This window comes from Lactuca sativa, chromosome 7 (assembly GCF_002870075.4).
Source record: "Lactuca sativa cultivar Salinas chromosome 7, Lsat_Salinas_v11, whole genome shotgun sequence".
Taxonomy (NCBI): Eukaryota; Viridiplantae; Streptophyta; class Magnoliopsida; order Asterales; family Asteraceae; genus Lactuca; species Lactuca sativa.
Window position 1 is genome coordinate 60,744,653 of NC_056629.2, and position 23,866 is coordinate 60,768,518.

At 39.1% G+C, this 23,866-nt stretch overlaps 2 protein-coding genes across 2 annotated transcripts; one reads left to right on the forward strand and one right to left on the reverse strand.

Annotated features, from left to right (window-relative positions):
• Window positions 1–13,319: 13,319 nt before the first annotated feature.
• LOC111883771 (rop guanine nucleotide exchange factor 11) lies at window positions 13,320–16,260 on the reverse strand. The gene is made up of 6 exons (XM_042896432.2): window positions 15,724–16,260; window positions 15,490–15,644; window positions 15,340–15,414; window positions 15,002–15,268; window positions 14,303–14,623; window positions 13,320–14,150 (listed from the first exon to the last, which is right to left on the reverse strand). The coding sequence occupies exons 1-6, from the start codon at window positions 15,827–15,829 to the stop codon at window positions 13,812–13,814; spliced, it is 1,263 nt and encodes a 420-aa protein (XP_042752366.1). The 5' UTR covers window positions 15,830–16,260; the 3' UTR covers window positions 13,320–13,811.
• A 2,467-nt stretch (window positions 16,261–18,727) lies between these two features.
• On the forward strand, window positions 18,728–21,218 carry LOC111883882 (protein LIKE COV 1). The gene is made up of 7 exons (XM_023880212.2): window positions 18,728–19,160; window positions 19,865–19,917; window positions 20,050–20,159; window positions 20,239–20,406; window positions 20,502–20,599; window positions 20,686–20,812; window positions 20,958–21,218. The coding sequence occupies exons 1-7, from the start codon at window positions 19,023–19,025 to the stop codon at window positions 21,050–21,052; spliced, it is 789 nt and encodes a 262-aa protein (XP_023735980.1). The 5' UTR covers window positions 18,728–19,022; the 3' UTR covers window positions 21,053–21,218.
• The last annotated feature ends 2,648 nt before the right edge of the window (window positions 21,219–23,866 follow it).

Consider the following 23,866-nt stretch of genomic DNA (forward strand, 5'->3'; position numbering starts at 1 on the left):
TTCTAACACTCTTAAGGTGTACATGCAACCCTAGAAACCTTGGATCTATGTTTTACTAAGATACATGAAAACTTGTTTTTCCAAGGTTCTTAACCTATCTAGCATAGCATGGGGAACTTTTAAACATAAATGCTAGAAGAAGAACATACCTTTTCTTGTTTGGATTCCTTGAGAACCTTGTGAGCCTAGCACCTCAAGTGTGATGCCTCAAATGTCTCACACAACACCACAACACTTGGAATAACCTTGAGAGAAGTTCACTAACACCTCAAAATCGGCTAGCCCTATTTCTTGCTTGTACTAGTAGTGCCGATTTTGCTAGTCTAGGGGTCTTTATATAGTTGTGGCATAAGTAGGGCTACACCATGTAAACCCTAATTGTCATGGCTTTCCATATTCCATGATCCATGGTTTTGTAACCTCCATGGACTATCCATGGAGCACCTTATGGGTTTTAGCCCAATCCATACAAACCATGGATCATTAGCCCACTATACAAGAATAGATGATTTACACAATCAACCCCATATATTTAGTTAGTCTCTTTTTGATCACTTAATTAATTCCAAATTAATTCTTTGATCAATACTAATTAAATAATATTATTAATATATTAGAACTTATAATATATTAATAATCATTAAGTGTCCTTTCTCTCATTTAGTCTATCCAAGTGTTGCAATTCCATGCAACCTAAATAGACCATGCTAACCAGGTCAAGTACATTCCAGAAATAGTAAAGAACTTAGACACCTAATCCAACAGTCTCCCATTTGGATAAGTCTAATAACTATAAATGCAAGAATGACTTCAGGAACCGATTAGCAATCGTAGCTCTTTTAAGGTCTTGCGGAACTGAGATGATGATGATACACCATTTAAGATAAGTAATCATATAGTCCTATGTTCTGGATATCAGTTAGACAAATACATGGAACAATGACTTACTTATTGTCCAGCAGTTTGTTTCCCGATTTTCGATTTGTTTGACATGGAACTTAATTGAACACATCAACTTAGTTCTGACCGGGCCTGGTACATGGGTCAACACAAAATCATCGAGGGGCCCAGATATCGCTTCTAATCCAAGAAGGAACATATAATCGCTTGGGATTATCAGGAAAAACCATGGAGTGAGCCCATGGTGAGTTAGTGAGCGAGAGAGTGTTGTAAGACTACGGGGATCCATAGCATCCATGAGTCAGTGTGAGAGAGTATCGTGGCACTACGGGGAGCCGTAGTATTCGCCAGTCATCGAGAGAGTGTCGTAATACTACAGGGAGCTGTAGTATTTGATACTGTGGGGAACCGTAGTACTAACTAGTCAGCGAGAGAGTGTGGTGGTACTACGGGGAGCCATAGTATTCACTGGTTAGCGAAAGAGTGTTGTGATACTACGGGGAAACCATGACACTCGGTAGTCGATAAGAGTGAATATTGTTTTGCGGGGAGTTGTAGTATTCACTAGTCAGAGTATGACGCAGAGGAGTTCTTAGGCTTGGGTAGCCTTACCACTTGAGTGTTCGGGAACCTGGTGGTCTGACCAGGGGCGAGACTGGGGTCTCCGTGATGGTCGGGGACTGTTATATCACGATTTTAGGGAGGGTTGTCGTTAATCGGAAGGGATTGGAGAAGTAATGTATACGAAAATTCGCGGATCTTGGGTTTTGATTTGAGTATCAGATTGGATATGAGTGGCTCCAATTCTGCTGTTGAACCCAAATCTCGAGTTCGAGTTTAGCTCTTTTTGAGGATTAGGTAGGCAGGATGAGATTCCGGATTTTCAGATGGATCTCATTCTGGGTGGTAACGGTTTCCGTATGATGTTTTTAGACCCGAGTGGGTCGGTTCGTTGGTTGGGAAGGACCATGAGACGTATGGATCTAATAAGTGATAGACGACAGAGGCCGGAGGTGAGGCGACATCAGATGGGTTGAAGTATCCGCTTGAGGTAAAGTGAACTTCATGACTTTGTGTGTCATATGATGTGATGAGATAGTTATTGTGAAAAGGAGGTTTGTAAAGTCATTTTATTGGGTGTGCAAGGGGTAGGCCTTGGAGGTTCAACCGTTGGGTCGAGAGCTGACATGTTACTCGGAGTTGGAAGTGTTTTATCCAAGTATGTTATTCGATGAGCAATTATCAGGGTGATATTCTGCATGGACGGTTTGTCGGGGAGACATACCACTATAGTCTTCAGTTCTGGAAAGTTAGAGCAGGTACTTCCACGGAAAAGGGGTTCGTCCTTCTTCGGCTTGGGAATTTCTATTTGGTTTCGGATGTCTTGGGACATGGATCGTTGAATGTTAAGAGATTTTACGGTTGTGCTTCTCGGGTTATTTTTTTCCATCTATGTGAAGATAAAGAACGATTTCGAGGGCAAAATCTAATTTAAGTGGGGGAGAATTGTAACATCCTGTTCCGGATTGTTCTATGATTTAAGGCCCATTGGCCTTAATCCGAGTATGAGAAGGTTTTGAGGCTTTGAAGGAGAAATGTTTAGGAACTTTTTGGGATGTGGGTAAGGTAGGTTGTGTGATAAAAGAGTTCGGTTTGTGCTTTAGAGCCCAAATGTATTGTTAAAGGCGATGGTGTGGGATTTTCATGAATTTGGATCTGAGTTCGAGTGGGCTTCAGGAGGAATAAAGTTGATAGAAGTGTGGGGCTTCTCTTTACCTTTTCGTGGATATAAGGATCGTTGGAAACGAATTTAAAAACGAAGAAGTTATGGCTTCGGAAGTTTCATGGTTTTAGGGTTAGCCGAGTACTCTAGGCATACACAAAGCGTACGCGGAACGTACTAGTGAAGAAGGCAGTACATTGGGCGTACTTTGGAGTACGTCGGTCGTATTGACCAGGATGGTCGCTAATGTTCTTCGGAGTACACTAGGCGTACCATATGTACGTTGGGCGTACGCCAATCAGACCTGAACCCTATTTTAGGGTCTCAGACCCTATTTAAGCTCCTTATCTCATAACCTAACCCTAATATCTTTAGCCTCCATCCCTCTAAACCCTATAAATCGACCCTAAGCCTCCATTGGAGTGATTCTTGGGCTTTTTGGTGATTTAGTGATGTTTTTGGTGCTTATTGTGGAAGAAGGAGTTCCTTGAGGAAACATTACTTGGCTTGGAGCTTGTGGATCCAAGCCCTAATCATGTTGATCTAGATCCAGGAAGCATAAAGTTTGAATCTTGGTGGCTTTCTTATATGGATCTACTGGGGTGATGTCTTGCTATGTTTGTCCTTGGAAGAAGGGGCCATGAAAGAGAATAGCTTGAGCATCTAGCTTTTGGATCTGAGTTATACACTTGTTGGTGCATCTTCCAGAGGTATCAAGTTTGAAACTTGTTCATTGTGGTGCTAGTTATTGTTTTGAGTCCATTTTTAGGGTTTTATGTCCCAAGCTTGGAACTTTATGGGTTTGATGAACTCCAGAGTATAATATCAGTCCTTATAGATGCTTTTAGTCGTTTCGAGTCCTAAAAATGAGATCTTGGTCGTCAAGATCTCTCCATGCATGAGATATGAGCATTTTTGGGAGTAAAGAGTGAGAGTATTTGGGTTTGGGACTTTATCAGCCATGCAAAGGCTTAAAGTCACTGATTTTATGGAGTAAGAGCTATTAGGGAGTCTACATTTGTGATATGAGCCAAGGTCTTAACTGATTAAGATCAAATGTATAGAAAGAGTGATCCTAGGAAGTACGCTGAGCATAATTCCAGTACGCCCCGCGTATTGACCAAATGTCCCCGATGGGTAATCTGGATTCGTGAGTACGCTAAGCGTACCAAGGGAGGTACGCCCCGCGTAACCTCACTGTGGACTTTTGGGCTAAGTCTCATTTTGGGCCTGGAGTTTGGGCTTGTTGTACTAGAGTTTTAGACCAGAGGATTATATATATATATATATATATATATATATATATATATATATATATATATATATATATATATATATATATATGCCTTGGGCCCTTGAGTTGGGTTAGTAACTTGGACTTGAGAGTTGGGCCTCAGGAGAGCCCATTCATTATTGGGCTTTCGTGAGTCCAATGAGTTTTAGGTTAATAACGGGCTAGTTAGTGGACTACCTTTAGACCTAAAGAGTGAGGGTTTGGACTTAGATCTTAATTGGGTAATTGTGAATCTTGGTCCAGTGTTAGAGGCCGGTGTGCAGTAGTAGAATCTCTAGAAGCTGTTCATCATCCCGAGGTGAGTCTTCTCACTATACTTACCATGAGAGGTATCTTTGTGTGATTGAGATGTCTTATGTGCTTATCTGTGTATTGCGATATTCTGCATTATGTCTTTGTGATTTATGTTGAGTATTATTATTATGAGCTTATTGAGTTAGGACCGGAAGGTCTACCCGAGTGTAGGACCGTCGGAACACAATGATCGAAGTGTCGTATTGAGTTAGCCTCGGGTGGCTAACGTGGTGTGTGAGGTATTTTGGGGAACTTACTAAGCTTCGTGATTACCTTGTTATTTGATATGTGTCTCAGGTTCTTCTCAGGATCGCGGGAAGGCACCGGTTCGATTGTACACCCTAGAGAAAAAAGTTATGTTTTGAGGATCCTGGATTATTAATCAAACAATTATGGAGTTGCGTTTGTAAATTAAATAAATGGGATTTTTGTGAGATATGTTATGAGAATTATGTGGTTTTACAATGAAAATTTTTGTTGAAAAGTTACGCGTTACACTGTATGTATCATGTAGGATAGCCTGAGAACTTTTGATATAGGCTTTCTGTAACATCCAGGGTTTCGGGTATGATTTAATTTTAATTATTTATTCAAGAAAAAGGAGGACTCGATGAGTTGGTGCCACGACTCGTCGAGTAGGTGAGGAAGTTTCTGCGAATCTTCGCGACCAGACTCGACAAGTCGGGCATATGACTCGCCGAGTCTGCGCTGGCAATTGGAACCCTTATTCCCGGGTTTTGGATCTTATTTAAAGGCACTCATAGCCTCACATTGTGGCTATCCTTACCCTGGAAAAACCCTAAATCATCCTTGAGAGCTTAGAGAGTAAAGAAGAGCCATCTTGAGCATTTTGGTGTGTCATTTCTAAAGAGAAGATGAGATTCTAGCAAGAGGGACCAGAGGGGGTTGATGTACTGAGGTTGAAGCCTGGAGCTTCACTTTGAGGTAACAAATCGGACCATTTCTCCTGTTTGATGTTGATTTCATGAATCTGGGGTTTCTTAACCATTCTCTTTAGAGGTTTATGGAATGTTTGAGGTCCCAATGTGGAATAAGCCTTAGATCTAGACCATGGGAGGTCCAGAGAGTCCCTTATGTTCAGCTTTATGCAGTCACATAGAGAGTTTGAGCCTAGGTTTCCATTTAGATGGATATTTCTTCGTTTATGGCACTAATCATGATGCATGGACGTAAAGTTTGAACCTTTACGTGATTTGTGGGTGCTAGAAGGATAGATCTACAAGTTGGTGAATCAGATCTGACCTTAGAAGGTCAGATGAGTTTGGTCATGGAGGAGACTCGTCGAGTCCATAGGAGGACTCGACGAGTCGGATCGAGTTTACACGAGTTTCATGATTGAGACCCAACGAGTTGGGTGGGCGACTCAGTGAGTCGAGTGAAACCTTGTGAGGAATCTGATTACGCGTGTGGACTCGCCGAGTCGTTGCCTGACTCGACGAGTTTGGTCAAAGTTGGACCCTTGACTTTTAGGGTTTAGTCAACTAGTGGACTATTGGGCCAGGGGAGGGGTAGAATGGTCTTTTACCCTTTTGGGAAGCATAATACGAGACTTGTCTAGCCTTTGAGAGCTACTACTGATTTAGAGTTATTTATTTATGTGATTAGGCGGCGGCTAGATCGGTATTTCGAGTTCGAGACTTTTCGAGAATTACCCGAGGTGAGTCTTCTCACTATACGTTACCTTGAGTGGTAGTTATGTGTGATCGGAGGGTCTTATGTGCTTACATTGAGTATTATGTTATATGTGATATGTTATGCATCATGTCTTTGTGATTTATGCTATGCGGAGTTTATAGACCGGACCGGAGGGTCCAACGATATAGACCGGACCAGAGGGTCCAACGATACGGAACTGGAGGGTTCCGCTGAGACACACCGACCGGAGGGTCATATTGTAGCCTTGAGTGGCATATGTGTTGTATGTGGTATTTTGGGGAATTTACTAAGCTTCGTGCTTACCGTGTTATGTGTTATGTGTTTCAGGTTCTTCAGAATCGCTGGAAGGCGGCGACTCGATTGTACACACACAAGAGAAAAGAGTGATGAATACAGATCCTGGAATTTCATAATATTCTGAAAACCTTGTTGATGATTTTTAAATAAAAAGTGTTTATATAGGATAATGTGCATTTTTATGAAATAAAAATGAATAAAATAAATTTAAAATTTTTCGGTGTTACAAGTTGGTATCAGAGCCTTGGTTTGAGGGATTCGGATGCTCCTTCGGGTAAATCTGGACTCAAACGGAGGAAGTAAGAAAATTTTTCAAAGAAATGATTTTCTAAAAGTGAATAAGAGTTAAAAGGGAAAACGAGAAAGAGCAGTGTGTACAATCAGCCAGAGCCCGAACGGTGATTTCCCAAAATACCCTTACTTTTGTGTTTTGAGATGTTTACGATACATTTTATGAGATATTATGCATGCTAGAGACAGGATAGGTATTTCATATCTTAGGACTAAAGTGGCTTGATTTGTGATGCCTTAGCCTAGGAGTTGCTGTTATATGTGTTGTGCTTTTGAGTATGTGATGAGTGAGAGTATTCAGTTGGAATACTTTTAGGGGATTTGAGTAGAGGAGTAATCTAGGAGAGATGCCTAGATGAGTATTGTGGTGCTTATCGAAGGAATAGTTAGAACCTGCGAGGGGTAGAGTTGCAGAGTTCGGTGGTACTTTTGAGAATGAGCAGAGCAAGCGGAGTTATCACCTAGAGTGAGTTCTATGTACTTTTCGATGCCCGAATGCTGCTTGCTTCGTGCTTTGTGGAACCTCGATGATGGGAGTCAGCTACCAAGTGAATATGACGATATTCAGGAGGTAGATGGCTGGCACCATCAGGAGCTCTTCAGCAGCTGATGGCAGAGAAGTGGGAGGACCAAGGAAGAGCCTAGGGAGTAACTTTAGCCAGATTAGTACGCTGGCGGAGTAGAGCATTTCGCTGAGGAGCGAGCACGTGTGACGGAATTGGTGAAGGAGAAGGTTGAGCAGCTACTTAGGAGCTCTGGGATGGTCTGTGTGGAAAGTATGGGTAGATGTGGCAGGTAGTATGGGCCCGTACTACCGAAAGTAGAGGACCCATACTCGATACAGGGAGTATTCTGAAGGTTCTAAGGAGCAGATTGAGGAGTGATGTTATGGTTCGAGTACCATCCATCAGAGCATATTGAGGAGTGATGTTATGGTTCGAGTACCATATATCGGAACAGAATTGAGGAGTGATGTTATGGTTCGAGTAACATACATCGAAACAGATTGAGGAGTGATGTTATGGTTCGAGTACCATACATCGGAGCATATTGAGGAGTGATGTTATGGTTCGGGTACCATACATCGGGGCAGATTGAGGAATAATGTTATGGTTCGAGAGAAAATTGAGTAGTGATGTTATGGTTCGAGTACCATACATCGGAGCAGATTGGGAAGTGATGCCATGGTTCGAGTACCATGCATCTTAGCATATTGAGGGGTGATGTTATAGTTCGAGTACCATATATTGTAGCAGATTGAGGAGAGATGTCATGGGATGAGTACCATGGTTCTTAGCAAATGATGCTTGTGATTCTCTGGTTGTCCGGTCAGGATTGATTGGGGGAGTCTGGACGCGATGGGGTTTTAGGCCTAAGGGTCATGATTGAGTCCGAAGAGGCATCCCTTGAGAGGGAGGTCGAGAGCATTTCAGAGTATTATTGGTATGATGTCAGATGTAGTCGTAAGACTCAAGGATTAGTAGAGAAGGCATTTATGTGGGATTGCGGTATGAGTGAGCAATCAGTCGATGGACGAGATGTCACCTTCTATGACCTGATGGGTGCTATTTATGTTTCCTGTGGGAAACAGGAGAAACGTGAGATTTCAGTTATGGGTTTGGGAGTAAACCCTACGAGTTGACATTGATGTCGATTTTTTTTTCCACCAATGTATCAGGCAGCATGTCTGCCGCGAGGAAATGATCTACCATGAGCAGGTATTCAGTGGGGACTGAGATGGTCAAGGACCACATTACAGCCTAATTGAGTATAGTAGGGCGTGTGGTAGCGATATCAATGGGTAATCCAGACGAGTATATCAGAGCGGTGACTCTTCTATGATGGGTATTGAGTATGGTAGTGGAATCCCCATTCTCGTGATGATTCACGTGTTGGAACAGGGGTTGAGAAGTCGAGGATGAGGAGTATGATGACTTGTTTCAGTCTAAGAGTCAGTGATAGTACTGGACAATTGGAATGTTCGGTATTGGGATGGTATGAGACTTCGAATGGTTAGAGGCAGCCGTGATGAGAAGTTCCTGAGAATTTCTTCGTAGATTTAGGGTATTTGAGGTTTCTTGATCTCTACGTGGGGAGATCATTGGGTGTAGTGTGACACCTTCCAAGCGTAGGTAAGATGTTCCTGGTGGGAACCGTCTGTGGGGTAGATTGTTGATGCGTCAATTGGTGATGTTTCAATCCCCAAGCGGGGGAGAACCGAGTATTTTTTTTTTTTAGGGAACCAAAGATTTGTGCAAGAGCAGTTAGGGATTGGATGCAGAAACCTGCGGATCGAATTCATGAGACCAGGGTCATTGGTGATCAAGGAAAAGTGCAGAGCGAGATAATGCATGTGGTATGTGTCTGTGAAAGGATGAGTGTCTCCACAGCAGGTGGCCGATGGTCAGGAATTTGGTGGTGGTTAGGGTCGTTTCAAGCGGAAGGCTCGTAATGATGGTATGGGCAGTTGAGAACTTTTGAGTCGAAGTATGGTTTGTATATGCCCTTTTGGGGTAGATAGAAGATGATCGAGCAGCCAACTCCTGGGCCGGTATGTGAGTTCTTGCTTGGATTATGAGCAGCAGAGGAAAGGGTTTCGGAGGATCATTAGCGTGTTCTGAAGTGTTAGCGCTTTCTTTGTATTCCAATTGAGTGTTTGGATACACTGAAGTTGCGCATTGGGTAAAATGAAGAATCGTTTATGGTGTTCAGAGGAAATGTATTGTTGTACCTGTATGGTGCTGGGAGTAGGAGATCAGTTGTTGAGGCAGGACATTGTGATGTCTGTAACAGTGTTCCGTAGTACCCGGGTATAATGTTCCGATTTCGGAGTTATTTGGAATCTTGAGTTTGAGACGACTAGTGGTGTATCATGTATCTACGGTTCCAGTGGGAGCCCTTCGAGTATTGACATCAAGAGGGATTATTTAAGAAAGTGGATCTCCGCAGAAGTAGGTATTTTGTTATGTCGGTTGCCGCCAGAGTCTGGGATGCATATTTGGGTCGAGTATGTGTAGCTATCTATGATAGTCTGCGGAGCATGAGTTGGTGGACGTAGTGTGGTGTGGTCATATTATGGGGAGCCGTAGTACTCACTAGTCAGAGGGTGTTGTGATACTACGGGGAGCCGTAGTACTCACTAGTCATCGAGAGGTTATCGTGATGCTGCGGGGAGCCATAGTATTCACTAGACGACAAGAGAGTGTAACGATGGAGTGTTCTCTGATCAATGTATGATGTAGAAGAGTTTTAGGCTTGAGTAGTCCTAGTATTGTGTTTTTGGAGTCTGGTGGTTGAACCAGGGGTGAGACTGGGGTCTCCGTCTCTATCGGGAATCATTATATTTTGTTTTGATTTGTGATTGTCGCAACATGAGGAAGTTGGAAAAGTGGTATTGCTCGGGGTGCAAGCCGAGTCATGAGAAGAGTATCTTATGGGAAGCGAAGTTCCAACTTTTGGTCAGACCAAACTCTCGAGTTGAGTTTGGCATTGATGGTGCATGGGTAAACGAGATGAAACTCTGGAATTCTGAGGTGAATTTTTGGATGAAGGGTATTGTCGTCATTGGATGTCTTAACCTGTATAGGTCAGTACTCAAGTGCGGGAGATACCACGAGATGCACAGAGATATGTGCAGTAGACATCAGAGATCGGGGCTAAGTCGATCTTCGGTTGGATTGTACTTTTCATTTGGAAATTTTGTGACCTGCGTGTCACAGGGCTGAGATAGTTGATACGAAGAGGAAGTCAGCGAGACATTTTAGATCATGTCATGGGTAACAATGGAAGTTCAACTATGGGGTTGAGGTTCTATGAGTTTTCCTATAACAAAAGTCATCATTCGAGCATCGGTATGCCACCCTTTGAGTTGTTGTATGGGAGGAGGTGTCGGACCCCCATTTGCTGGGGAGAGGTAGGGCAACGTGTGATGGGTAGTACAGAGATTGCGCTTCAGACGACCGAGCAGTTTCAGTAGGTCAGACAGAGGTTACCGACAGCCCAGAGCCGTCAGAAGAGTTATATTGATAGACGGCGGTCAGAGCTCGAGTTCCAGGACGGTGACTTCGTACCCCTGAAGGTATCTCCTTGGAAAGGAGTGATCCGATTCAGGAAGAGGGGCAAGCTGGGGCCTTGTTATGTTGGTCCATTCCGAGTGATTGCGAGGGTAGGCCGGGTAGCCAACCGGTTAGAGTTACCTGCAGAGTTGGGCCAAGATTCATGACACCTTCCACGTGTCGCAGCTGAGAAAGTGTATAGTTGACGAGTCGGCAGTGGTACCATTAGAGGATATTCAGGTGGATGCGAGCCTGAACTATGTTGAGAGACCGGTGGCGATTAGGGATCGAAACATCAAGGTTTTGAGGAACAAGGAAGTGTCTCTGGTTCAGGTCCAGTGGCAGCACGGATAAGGATCCGAGCTGACGTGGGAAGTGGAGTCGGAGATGATTGAGCAGTACCCCGAGCTGTTTCCAGCGCAAGACTTCGAGGGCGAAGTCTGATTCTAGTGGGGGAGAATTGTAACATCCAGAGTTTCGGATATGATTTAATTTTAATTATTTATTCAAGAAAAAGGAGGGACTCGATGAGTTGGTGCCACGACTTGTCGAGTAGGTGAGGAAGTTTCTGCGAATCTTCGCGACCAGACTCGACGAGTCGGGCATATGACTCGTCGAGTCTGCGATGGAAATTGGAACCCTAATTCCCGGGTTTTAGAGCTTATTTAAGGGCACTCATAGCCTCACATTGCGGCTATCCTTACCCTGGAGAAACCCTAAATCATCCTTGAGAGCTTAGAGAGTAAAGAAGAGCCATCTTGAGCATTTTGGTGTGTCATTTCTAAAGAGAAGATGAGATTCTAGCAAGAGGGACCAGAGGGGGTTGATGTACTAAGGTTATGAAGCCTGGAGCTTCACTTTGAGGAAACAAATCAGACCATTTCTCATGTTTGATGTTGATTTCATGAATCTAGGGTTTCTTAACCATTCTCTTTAGAGGTTTATGGAATGTTTGAGGTCCCAATGTGGAATAAGCCTTAGATCTAGACCATGGGAGGTCCAGAGAGTCCCTTATGTTCAGCTTTATGCAGTCACATAGAGAGTTTGAGCCTAGGTTTCCATTTAGATGGCTATTTCTTCGTTTATGGCTCTAATCATGATGCATGAACGTAAAGTTTGGACCTTTATGTGATTTGTGGGTGCTAGAAGGATAGATCTACAAGTTGGTGAATTAGATCTGACCTTAGAAGGTCAGATGAGTTTGGTCATGGAGGAGACTCGCCGAGTCCATAGGAGGACTCGACGAGTCGGATCGAGTTTACCCGAGTTTCGTGATTGAGACCCGACGATTTGGGTGGGTGACTCAGTGAGTCGAGTGAGACCTTGTGAGGAATCTGATTACGCGTGTGGACTCGACGAGTCTGGTCAAAGTTGGACCGTTGACTTTTAGGGTTTAGTCAACCAGTGGACTATTACCCTTTTGGGAAGCATAATACGAGACTTGTCTAGCCTTTGAGAGCCACTGCTGATTTAGAGTTATTTATTTATGTGATTAGGTGGCGGCTAGATCGGTATTTCGAGTTCGAGACTTTTCGAGAATTACCCGAGGTGAGTCTTCTCACTATATGTTACCTTGAGTGGTAGTTATGTGTGACCGGAGGGTCTTATGTGTTTACATTGAGTATTATGTTATATGTGATATGCTATGCATCATGTCTTTGTGATTTATGCTATGCGGAGTTTATAGACTGGACCGGAGGGTCCAAAGATATAGACCGGACCAGAGGGTCCAACGATACGGAACTGGAGGGTTCCGCTGAGACACACCGACCGGAGGGTCCTATTGTAGCCTTGAGTGGCTTATGTGTTGTATGTGGTATTTTTGGGAACTCACTAAACTTCGTGCTTACCGTGTTATGTGTTATGTGTTTCAGGTTCTTCAGAGTCGCTGGAAGGCGGCGGCTTGATTGTACACACACAAGAGAAAAGAGTGATGAATACAGATCCTGGAATTTCATAATGTTCTGAAAACCTTGTTGATGATTTATAAATAAAAAGTGTTTATATAGGATAATGTGCATTTTTATGAAATAAAAATGAATAAAATAAATTTAAAATTTTTCGGTGTTACACTTTCTTGCCTATTCCTTGCTTGGTTGTGGCTTTAGAGTATGATCATTTTTCGAGTGGCTATCTCACCTCTGGTTACTTATGGTTACGCATTCTTTGGAGGTTAGTTGGTAGCGGAACAATGTGGTGTGAGGCGGTAGTGAGCTATATGATTGATAATTACATGTATTATGTGCCTAATTGATCCTTGATTGTTTATGTATCGACTTATGGTGGTGAGTTAGGTTGAGGCGGTCATGCTGTGTGTTGTAGGCCAAGATACTAGGTGCGGTCCGGCTGTAAGTTGTAGGCACAGAGGTTCGGAAAGAGCGGTTGGGTTGAGGTGGCATGCCAACATACCCGGGGTAATCCAATTTGATGATTGTGGACCCGATATGCATGCTAGTATGTTTGTTGTATGGGTATCTTGGGGAAACTCACTAAGCTTTATGCTTACCTAATTGTTTATGTTTCAAGTTCTTTCAGATCGTGGGAAGGTGAAAGCGGGACTATACACACTCATCAACAACACTGAGAATTTCGTGTTTATCATATTACTCTGATTTTCGATAAATGTAATTTGGAATAAATTGTTTTCTTAAAAATAGATTTATAATTGGGAAGTTTTTTTATGATAAAAATGAAAACTTTTTGTTGTGAATATGGGACGTTACAAACCGATCTCGGCATGTTGAGTGGTCGGCCCGGTGTTCAGCAAGTCCACACCGTTTGGTCTTATATAGAGATTGTTTTGGAAAAACAATGTGTGAGTGATGCGCGTGTGACTGAATACTTCAATAAAAATACAATGAAGTGCCATGGTTTTTATATATGTATGGTGGGAACCCAACTTATTTTTCCAGCTCTTTACAACCTCATTATGTGTTGGTATATTAGACATTGAAATTTTTTGTTCCCCATCTACATGGAACTATAATATCTGTATAACCTACTCAGTATACAACAAGCACATCGAGAGATGTTAATATGTTCTAAGAAACAACATAACTAAAGTTAATATCCACAAACTCGTCCTTCTGATTCAAGTATGAAGGAAAAGAGTTTTTCATGAGCGAATATACTCTTTTTGAGTCATTGCAAATATTTTTGCGTTTAACGGGCATAAATGCATAATCCTCTTGTATTCCTAGTATTCATCTTTTGTCCAATCTTTCCTTGTTTCCAATGTGTCTATTGACGTGATTTTCAACTTCTTAATATATGTCAACCGCTAGCTTTTCCATATATGATTGGTCAAAATGCTCGTAGGTTTTCTTGTAAACATATCATTGGTTGTTTCCCCCATCAATTTGTTATCTAAAAACTCTTCCGTTATCTCAGTTTCTCCTTGATCTGATCCCCACCCCATGATATCCGATATTGTCGTAGGTGTTCCGTTCGGAGTTTTGTTCCCCTGAGTTTGATCTGATGGTGATGATTTCGTGTTGTTTTCCGATGAATTTTGTGCCAAGTCATCTGCATAAAGTACATCCTCTATACGATTCATCACCGTGTTCGCCAAACTCTCTAATACCCGTGAATAGCTCTCCAAAACCGCAAGGCCGACATCCTGTTTAAAAAAAAAAAAAACGTAAATTTATGGTGTGGTTGTTGTCAGCAGTCGAACAGTCATAAAGATATATGTTCGACTGTTGTCAAATGACAAATCTTTAGCCATTGAACAAGAGGAGAAGGAGATATGTGGTTTTTTCGTGTTCATACTCTATTCGACTCGATTTTGCAGATGTCTAGTGACGATTGAGGAAGTCCCGGGAAGCGTTGTTTGATGAGGATTAAAATGGTTTCAGCTCTCTCTTCGAAAAGTTCCCTCCTTTCCATTTTTGCAGATGCACCCCATGAAGATCTTGACTCTTTTTGATGCATTTTTCTCTTCCATATGACCACCGAAGCTTCCATTTTGTTCTTTAGATCAAGTATTTTATGTTCTGATGACAAGTCCACAGATGCTAGGAATTGCCCTGGGTCGAAGAACTCGACTGTAAGGCTCTTATAAGTCACATCACCAAGGCTATCTCGAGCATTCTGTAATCATTTTCAATACATTAATTAATATATTGTTTCATTTATCATGTCAGCACTCAATCAAGATAACATTAGGGGTTTAATTGTTTATGAAAAAAATGGACAAAAGAATTACTTATTTTGTAACCTTAGTCAAATCGTTTTTGTTAAGTCGACTAAAACCAAGTAGGGAATAGAAAGGAAGAGTACCATGTGTACATACACGGTGTACAACCCATGAAGCTAACCACTGAAACATTGAAGCTAACGTCTGCAAGAATGGAAATCGATCATAGATGCTTTCGGTCTGTTTAAAAAATGTAGGCAGTTCAGCTTTCCAGGGTTGTACACGTTGCATATTTAGTTGTATCCTTCATGTATTATGGGTTATATATATACCTTAGGGAGAGTTTCGATGTAATTCTCAGGAATCTCCATTTCTCCAAGAACTTCAGCATTTATAGCCATGGAAGCTTTCAGAACTTGATTCGCGCAGTCTTTCTGCTTCTGCATCCATTTTCTTGATTCTTCCGACAACCCTCCCGGAGGAACCTTCACCGTTGGTAGCCACCATTTATCGTTTCTTTGCACTCCTTTTTCTGATTCATTCGCATCTTTAGATACATACCAGAATTCTTTCTGATCCTTGAAATTGTCTAAACAATCCTGAAACATATAAACAACTTCAATAGGTGAAATGAATAAATATGGAGATTTCAGGAGTTTGGTATCATTACAGTGAGCATCTTGTCGAGCTTTTTTAGTGCAGGAATGTTCATGAGAAGATCTTTTCTTTGTTTCGTCACCATAATCTGCATGTCTGAATTGTATATTAGGAAACTTAGCTACAAAACACACACTAAAACATGCACACACATTATTAGGACCTCCATATTTGATCCATCTCTTGCTGTGTGTTGAACGGGAACAAACTCGACGATATGATCGGTGATCGATAGTAGCCAATCTACTTCTTTTCTCCACCTCTTTTTTGAATCTTCTTTCATTGGTCCTAGTTTATGTTGTTCCCCGAACACCGAAGCTACAGATTTCCCACAAAAAGATCAAGAAAAATGATTACGTTTTAACGAATTAACTTGTAAACTAGTCGGATTCATTACCAGCAAGATTTGTAATGGCATTCGTTAGAGCCAAAGCTGATGAAACACCCTTTCCTCCACCTGACATATCCTCTCCTAAAAGCAGCTTAGAAAACTTTTCTCTCATCTGTTCTAGATCTACAGAAAATAAAAACAATTTTGTTTAGAAATAATCAGCGAGGGAAACATGAATTTGTTAAAAGCTTACCCGTTTTCGGCTTTTCCTTGGCGGTTTCTGGTTTTGTACTGTTTTCTAAATCTGATGTGCTTTCGGTCGATTTAACATCTGCAGATTGTTCGACAACCATCGTTTCTTTCCCAGGAACTTCCGATGTTTGCTCTTCTTCCGCCATTTTCTTACAAGTTCTGCTTTTCTTTGGATTTTACCGGAGATTAATCAAGGGATTATGCATGGTTTGAATCTATACAAGCCTATAAAAACAATAAAAACCCACTTTTCTTAAAGATATTAGTGGGAAATTTCTAAAACAAAATTTTGGGATAAAAGAATGCATTCTTGATTGGTTGAATGGCAAGAATTTGGTTTTTTGATCGTTTTTTGTGTTTGTTTCGTCCCATTTTTTTGTTTGTGGTCTTTCTAATTTTAGAAACCTCATGGAGCTCTTCAATTTGTGGGGTGCATGTTTTTATGAAACACGAGTTTGTGTTTCTTGAATGGATGGTTTTTCTATGTGTCATCAATTGTTTGGCTACCCTACCCGATATTTAGGAACACAAAATTAAGGTGTTTCAGAATTATTTTGTGAAGGGTACAACAATCCAATTGTAATTTTAGTTTCTAATTAAGGTTTTTTAGAAAGGCATAAATGGGTTAAAACTAGCAATTGGAGATAGATCAAAATTACAAAGTTATAGAAGCAAAAAAAGGGGCCATGCAACCATTCAATCCAACTAGAGCTATACTTTTTACTTATATTATTACTAATAAAAAAAAACGAAACTATCATAAAACAGCCTTGATATTTTGGGTTTTGTTATTACAAAAATCAAATTGTTACGAAATTTCCATAAGACCCAAATCGTTGTAATTATGACCGCATCAAAATATTTCCTTTGTCCACTATTGACTATTGAGCTTCAGACGATTCGCTCAGTTGATCAAAGAGCCCAAAGTCGAGACACGAGGACACACAATACCCCCACCATGTTGTAATGAGCTTCCAAATGTCCACAACTCCGAACAAAAAAAATAATAATAAGTGGCTAACGGTTTCCATAGCCAAACCACAAAATAGGGCACATAATATATTCTAGATCAATACCTTTGTTCGAAAGGTTATCATGGGTGAGAATCAATAATCATATTCAATAAAACTCCTCAATGTAAGATGTTCAGTTCCATGGGAACTAAACTGTTTCATCTAATAGCCAACTCACTAATGGCCAAAGTAACACTATTGATGAAAGCTCTAGCCGCAAGATCGTGAACGCCCCCCACTAAATTGTTTCAAATTTTAATTTGGTTTAAAGAATATTCAAATATAATTTTTTTTAGTGAAAAACAATGTCTAATTAAATGAAAATCGATTGTCATCGTACAATAAGTGAGATTTTTGAAATCAGTAAAAATCCCATAAAAATAAAAACCCAATAAGCGCGTCGTGCCAAACAGAGGGCGTGATGTGCCTGCGATTGATAGGTTTCTTTTCGATTTTCGTTTTTTCACAAAGTTTTGTACCATAATTAAAACAATTAGGCTTTGATACCATTGTTGGGGATTATTAGCATGAAGTATACATTACATAGGTAGTGGAAAAATCAAAAGTTGATATACCTAAGTGCACATGCAACATAGAATCTATGTTTTACAATTATAGCATCACACTTTGAAAAAACTTAATAGAAACAATTACTAACCTCATGTTCACTTCCTTGTGATCTCGTACATGCCAACTTAGTTTCAAGATGAAGGATCCAAAGGAGAATCCATGTAATGTAATCAGACTCACGCACCAAATTGCAAAAAGAAAGATCCCACAAATTAGGGTTTATTCAAAAACTCAAGAACCTTATGAGAGGGGATGAAAATTTGGTTATGGAGAGGATGAGATAGAGGTTAGGTGAATTTAGAGATAGGAATAATCGGCTACGTGCTTTACCCTAACAGTCAATTTATAGGTAGCTATTAAAATCACAAATGGATACAAACTATAGGGTTTATCCTTATTTGATTCAAACCAACTCTACCCTTATCCTCAGGGCATCAAAACCATCCACCATATATCTTCTAGGAGGTTCTAGAATATTGCAATTAACCCTTATAATTAATTAATATTCAACCTCTTTAAATTAATTAAATCCTTTTAATTAATTTATCAAAATAGTTTCTAATTAATTTGTTAATTCCTTAATAAATTAACATATTATTAAACTCCATTTTTTATGCTATTTGGGTCATGTGGCCAACCCAAAATGACTCTGCTATTATTAGAAATATTACCAAAACAGTTAATGACCTTGAATACTATTTACAACATCTTATTCTCCTTTGGTTGCTTCTTCTTCTACTAAATCGATGATTTACAACTCAGACTCACACATTTCAAAGACACGTAAGATATTTGATGATACAAACCCTTGTGGCTATAGACATCCTTCTCGAATTTGACATCAACTACGAAGACGAATCATAGCAAAAAGTATGAGGTTTTTCCCAACCGAATGGTTTCAAAGACACATAAGATATTTGATAATACAAATCTTTGTGGCTGTGGGCATCTTTCTCGAATTTGACATCAACTACGAAGATTAATCCTAGCAAAAAGTTTGGGTTTGTCCCAACCGAATGGTAATTTTAACCGAAAACTTTATTGCGTCATTATCCTATATATTTGTTTTACCATGCACAACGAGTAAAATCCTAATTTTAAAATATATAGAAGGTTGATTTTTTAAGATGGATTATTTTTATTAATTCTTCATAAATCCTATGATATTTTTATGATTATCCATTTATCCATCTAATTAGAGGTAGACTCATTCCTATCCCCCGTTGACTTCTTGTTGAGAGCATTCGCCCATGAAAACACTTTCCCCAGTTTTGCATATATCAAAATTCCTAGGGTTTGCAATTTCTAATTTGTAGCTTTCAGCGTTGAACTTTCCGCCCCTTTTATACTACCAACAAATTTCTTGAATTCTTCACATGCACCCTGCTATAGTTTCAATATAAAATTCAATATGTAAGTTGGTATATTACTTGAACACAATCTCTCTTTTAATGAATTTCAATTTCAAGAGAAAGTCTTAGAGAGAGAAAGTAGAGAGAGAGAGAGACAGAGAGAGAGAGAGAGAAAGTAATGGGCGATGAAAAATCTCCGAGTAGCAGAGATCGAGAGCTGCTTATACCTGTCGCCAATACGGTTGACGATGACGACGACGCGTCTTCAAAACCCTCACCTTCTTCCAACTCATCGTCTCATCACGCCGGCCGAGAGGTCTCTTTCTTTCTCTCACTAGCTAGCTATACTTTTAAATTTCTAAATGATACTATGTTCGATTTGATTGCTTAGTTGGGCTTTGGATTATGAAACTTACTGCCCCCTGTTAGGGTTTTAGGTGAATTCCCTTTATTATCTGAACTTCTTATAGGATCGTAGCGGGTTTTTGTTCATTGTGCTTTCTAAGTTTCTATTACATCATTTAGTTTTTAGTTTTTCTCTGTGGATACAAGATTGTATGTGATTAGGGGTATAGCTCTGAGTTTTAACTTTTACGGGAGTGAATTGAATGCTTGATTCGTTCGTTGGGTATCATTGATGGATTCCATTGAATAACTCGACTATGATTCTATGAGTCTCGTATGTAGCAAGAGGGAATTAGGTGGGAAGTGGTTAAGACTTAAGAATTGTGAAGAGGGACGTTGGTAGTTTGGTTTTAAGTTCTTTTACCTCATCCACTATGAATCTATGATCGAAATGGATTGATTATAACTTTCACAACTTGGGATCTGTTTGGTTGGAATGATGTAGATAATGGAATGAGCAAGGTGATGGATTGAATCATTGTATTCCATTATCATATGAGTTTACTCTCTGATTTTCTTCTTATAATTTCATCAGTCTTATTTCTTTTAATGAATCCCACCTATCTCCAATCACCCTATTCTAATGAGATTTTTCATGTCATCATTTTCATGTAGACTTTCATCAAAGTTGTCAGAAGTTGGGCTTCTAAAAAGTTCATGACCGGATGGTATTCACATTACCTTCAATTCCCAAAATGCCCTTTCCTTCGATAACAGCCAACAAAAAATAAAAATCATCTTTTAATGCCATTTCGGATTTAGTTTTAATGTTTAAAGATTTCATTTTTTTTTTTTTGCAGTGTGATCCTATTGCCAATCGCTATAACTTTCTACATAACATGGTGGTTTATACATTTTGTGGATGGATTTTTCTCTCCAATTTATGTCCAACTCGGCATAGATATATTTGGTGAGCACATTTTTAATCACCACTAAAACTAATTAAGTGATTAAACCAATAAACTTTAATGAATTTGAATTTTATTTAGGTGTTGGATTTATAACATCCATCATGTTCATATTTTTGGTTGGAGTGTTCATGTCATCATGGTTGGGTGCATCTGTTCTAAGCCTTGGAGAATGGTTCATTAAACGAATGCCTTTTGTTCGTCATATCTACAATGCATCCAAACAAATTAGTGCTGCCATTTCTCCAGGTTATTAATTTATTTATTTATTTATATATAATATAATATAATATAATATAATATATAGTTGCTAATGTTATTATTTGTTGTTGATAATATATCAGATCAAAACACACAAGCATTTAAAGAAGTGGCAATCATTAGGCATCCTCGTATTGGAGAATATGCATTTGGTTTCATTACTTCATCTGTCACTCTCCAGGTTTATAAATTTCCACTCTTTTTTAATCATTTCGTATGTTATTAGTAAAATATAACAAAATTAATTATTCGTTTTTTTTTTAATAGAATTATTCAGGGGAAGAAGAGCTATATTCGGTATATGTTCCAACGAATCATCTTTACATTGGTGATATCTTTTTGGTCAATTCAAAGGATGTAATCAGACCCAACTTATCTGTTCGTGAAGGAATTGGTAAGTCATAACTTTGTATTAAATGACTAAAATAACCTTCAAAATTGATGAATATTGTGAATTTGTTTGGAATTCAAACGGTTTATTTGGTCTATTAAGTGAAAAAGGAAAAAGGTTGAATAGTTTTTGTGGTTTTTTATTGCAGAAATTGTGGTGTCTGGGGGCATGTCAATGCCACAAATATTATCGACACTGGATTCAAGTGTTAATGTGGAGAGACATAGAAACAACAGAGGCTAAATGATAAACAGACATTGATTCATATTATGTGATAGTGGTTAGGACTTATGATTCTTCTTGTTTGTTATTATATACATATATGTAGCTTCAAATGGAGAACTAAAAAGCCAAAGATTATGTAGATAAAAGCTAGATTTTCTTCAATGTTGTAAGTTTTAGTTTGATATTTGATGAGTTTTGATTCATATTTTTGAAGATTTTATATCGGGTGATAATTAATCATATTGAGTCTAAAAAAGAGGTTTAAAGAAATGGGGGACTTGATCAAATCTTTGGTGATATTTAAGGGGGTGTTTGGTTTAGCTTTTCACAGTCAAAAGGCTTTTTTGAAAAAAAAAAAAAAAAAAAAAAAAAAAAAAAAAAGATGTTTGGTAAACTAATTTTAAAAAGCTATTTTTGACTTTTTATACAAGGAAAATCAACTTTTTAAAAAAATCAGGAAATCATGACTTTTTGTAACTTTTTCAAAAGGACTTTTGGGTTTTAAGAAGCTAAACCAAACACCCTCTAAATATTCGAACTTGTCAATGATCACCTAAACCTTCTTAAGCAATTATGTGCTGTTGAACACTTAAAGCTTTGGATTTGATTCAAAAAGCCAAGCCTAATGGGGGGATTAAGGGCGACAAAAACTCAAAAGTTCTTTGGAAGTTGTATCCAAAATGGTAATTTCCACATAACAACATGATCATTATTGCAATTTTGTCTTACAATGATGTTGCTATTTTTGTCTCTATCAATTATACGCACAAAATATGTTGTATTTAAGTAATTATCTTTTTTTATTTACGTTTTAAATATGTTAACCTTATATTATTATATATCCTTTAATTTATTTTATAATATAAAATTACTTAAAACATAAACTAAAGGATTTTTAGTATATAAATTTCGGTAATAAGTAAATTAGTTAATTAAATAGTATATTGATATACAAAACAACATATAATTTTTATATTTAAGAAAAAACATCATAAATGGTCCTTGTGGTTTCCCAAAATCTGAAGTTTAGTCCCTGTGGTTTAAAAACGTCATAGATGGTCTCTGTGCTTTCAAAACTTTTGACGATTGATCCTTATTGCTAACTCCGTTAAATTTGTCCGTTAACTAAAGGGCATTTTCGTCTTTACACGATCACAGGGACCATTTATGAGGTTTTCACTTATTTAAAAAAAATAAAAAAATGAAATAATATGCAAAGGGGGTCCCACCTCTCTCTCTCTCTCTCTCTCTCGTTCTGATATCACCAACCATCACCACCGTGTTTCTTACTCTTTGCTGTTGATCGGAGCTAGCCAAACACTTTCACATAATAACAAAAAAGGGTTTAAGGCAAATATGGATCGTAACAACTAAAAGCTCTTCTTGGCATTTTAACAAACACTTTGTGTGCATATTTCAGTGAGCTAAAAATTGATAAACATAATAACTTTTGCAATATATGAAGAACAAGAGAGAAAGAGAGATGCCTCTGTCATTTTTAAACTTGTGTGAATCGAGCACCAAGTACACCTCAAGAAAACTAGACCCACCCTTAACCTTCGAAGATCAAGACTGAGATGTCATTTTTTCATGTGCGCCTTTCTTCTCATCTGTACAGATTCAAATCACAACCCCTTCTTCCTTATGTTCTCCAATTGCATATTGAAAAGGATTATGGTGGTGTTCTGATGATGGACAATGAAATGATATAGGAGAAGAGAGAATGATTTCAGTAGAGATGATGGTGTTAATTCTTCACAGAGAAAAGATGTATGCCTTGGTTCTTGATTTAAAAACTTTGGTGAGTATATACAACCATACAGGCGATGGTCAAATTAGGAGGTAGAGGAGAAGATAGATTGTTGGGTCTATTAGTTTTGGTGAATCGGAGTCCTCACTATGGCAGCGGGTGGTGGTGGCATGCAATTGTAGTTCCACTGCCTTGCTCATTTGTTTTATGCCAACGTGAACTCAAAGGGAGTGGCAGTGAACGGTGACAGGTGGTCGGAGGTAGCTGGTCAGACGGAGCCACACAAGCAGTAACAGCAACACACGGTGTTTGGCTAGCTCCGATCAACAGCAAATAGTGAGAAACATGATGATGGTGGCTGGTGATATAAGAACGAGAGGAAGAGAGGGGTTGAGAGAGAGAGAGAGAGAGAGAAAGAGGGAGGGAGGGAGAGAGGGTGGGACCCCTTTGCATATTATTTCATTATTTTTTAATTTTTTTTAAATAAGTGAAAACATCATAAATGATCCCTGTGGTAGTGAAATGACAAAAATGCCCTTCAGTTAATGGACAAAACTTAACAAAGTTAATAATAAGGACCAATCGTTAAAAGTTTTGAAAGCACAAGGATCGACTATGATGTTTTTAAACCACGGGGACTAAACTTTAGATTTTGGGAAACCACAGGGACCATTTATGATGTTTTTTCTATATTTAATTAAGGGGCTTTCAGAAGAAGGGATTGCAAAATTTATTTAAAAGACTTTATTTCAATGCTTAGTTGCGATATATGTCCTCCCTTTTAGAGGATTTTAGTAGATTAGTTTGTTGTTCAAAAAAAATGTTTAATCGAACGGTAAGGATTAACTACAAAGATATTTTTTATATTTGTTTAAAGGGTTTTCACAATTTGAAGAGTGGCTTTCAAAATTTATTTAAATTGAGATTAAAACCGAATGTTTTGGTGAGATATGTGGCTTATATGTTTAGCCAGATGGTAGGGGTTGACTACAAAGGAAATTTCCACGTGGAGTATGACATGAGAAATTTCTTCATGGTGATATCAATGAAAGAAACTCAAGGGCTCAACTAGTGGGGATTTT

Bases quoted from the DNA above. Each gene is read 5' to 3' on its own strand.
- LOC111883882 (XM_023880212.2), top strand. From the start codon at position 19,023: ATGGGCGATGAAAAATCTCCGAGTAGCAGAGATCGAGAGCTGCTTATA. The intron at 20,160-20,238 runs GTGAGCACATTT...AATTTTATTTAG, and splicing joins ACTCGGCATAGATATATTTG to GTGTTGGATTTATAACATCC. The intron at 20,407-20,501 runs GTTATTAATTTA...ATAATATATCAG, and splicing joins TAGTGCTGCCATTTCTCCAG to ATCAAAACACACAAGCATTT.
- LOC111883771 (XM_042896432.2), bottom strand. From the start codon at position 15,829: ATGAGAGAAAAGTTTTCTAAGCTGCTTTTAGGAGAGGATATGTCAGGT. The intron at 15,415-15,489 runs GTCCTAATAATG...TCAGACATGCAG, and splicing joins GAGATGGATCAAATATGGAG to ATTATGGTGACGAAACAAAG. The intron at 14,624-15,001 runs GTATATATATAA...AAATGATTACAG, and splicing joins ACATCGAAACTCTCCCTAAG to AATGCTCGAGATAGCCTTGG.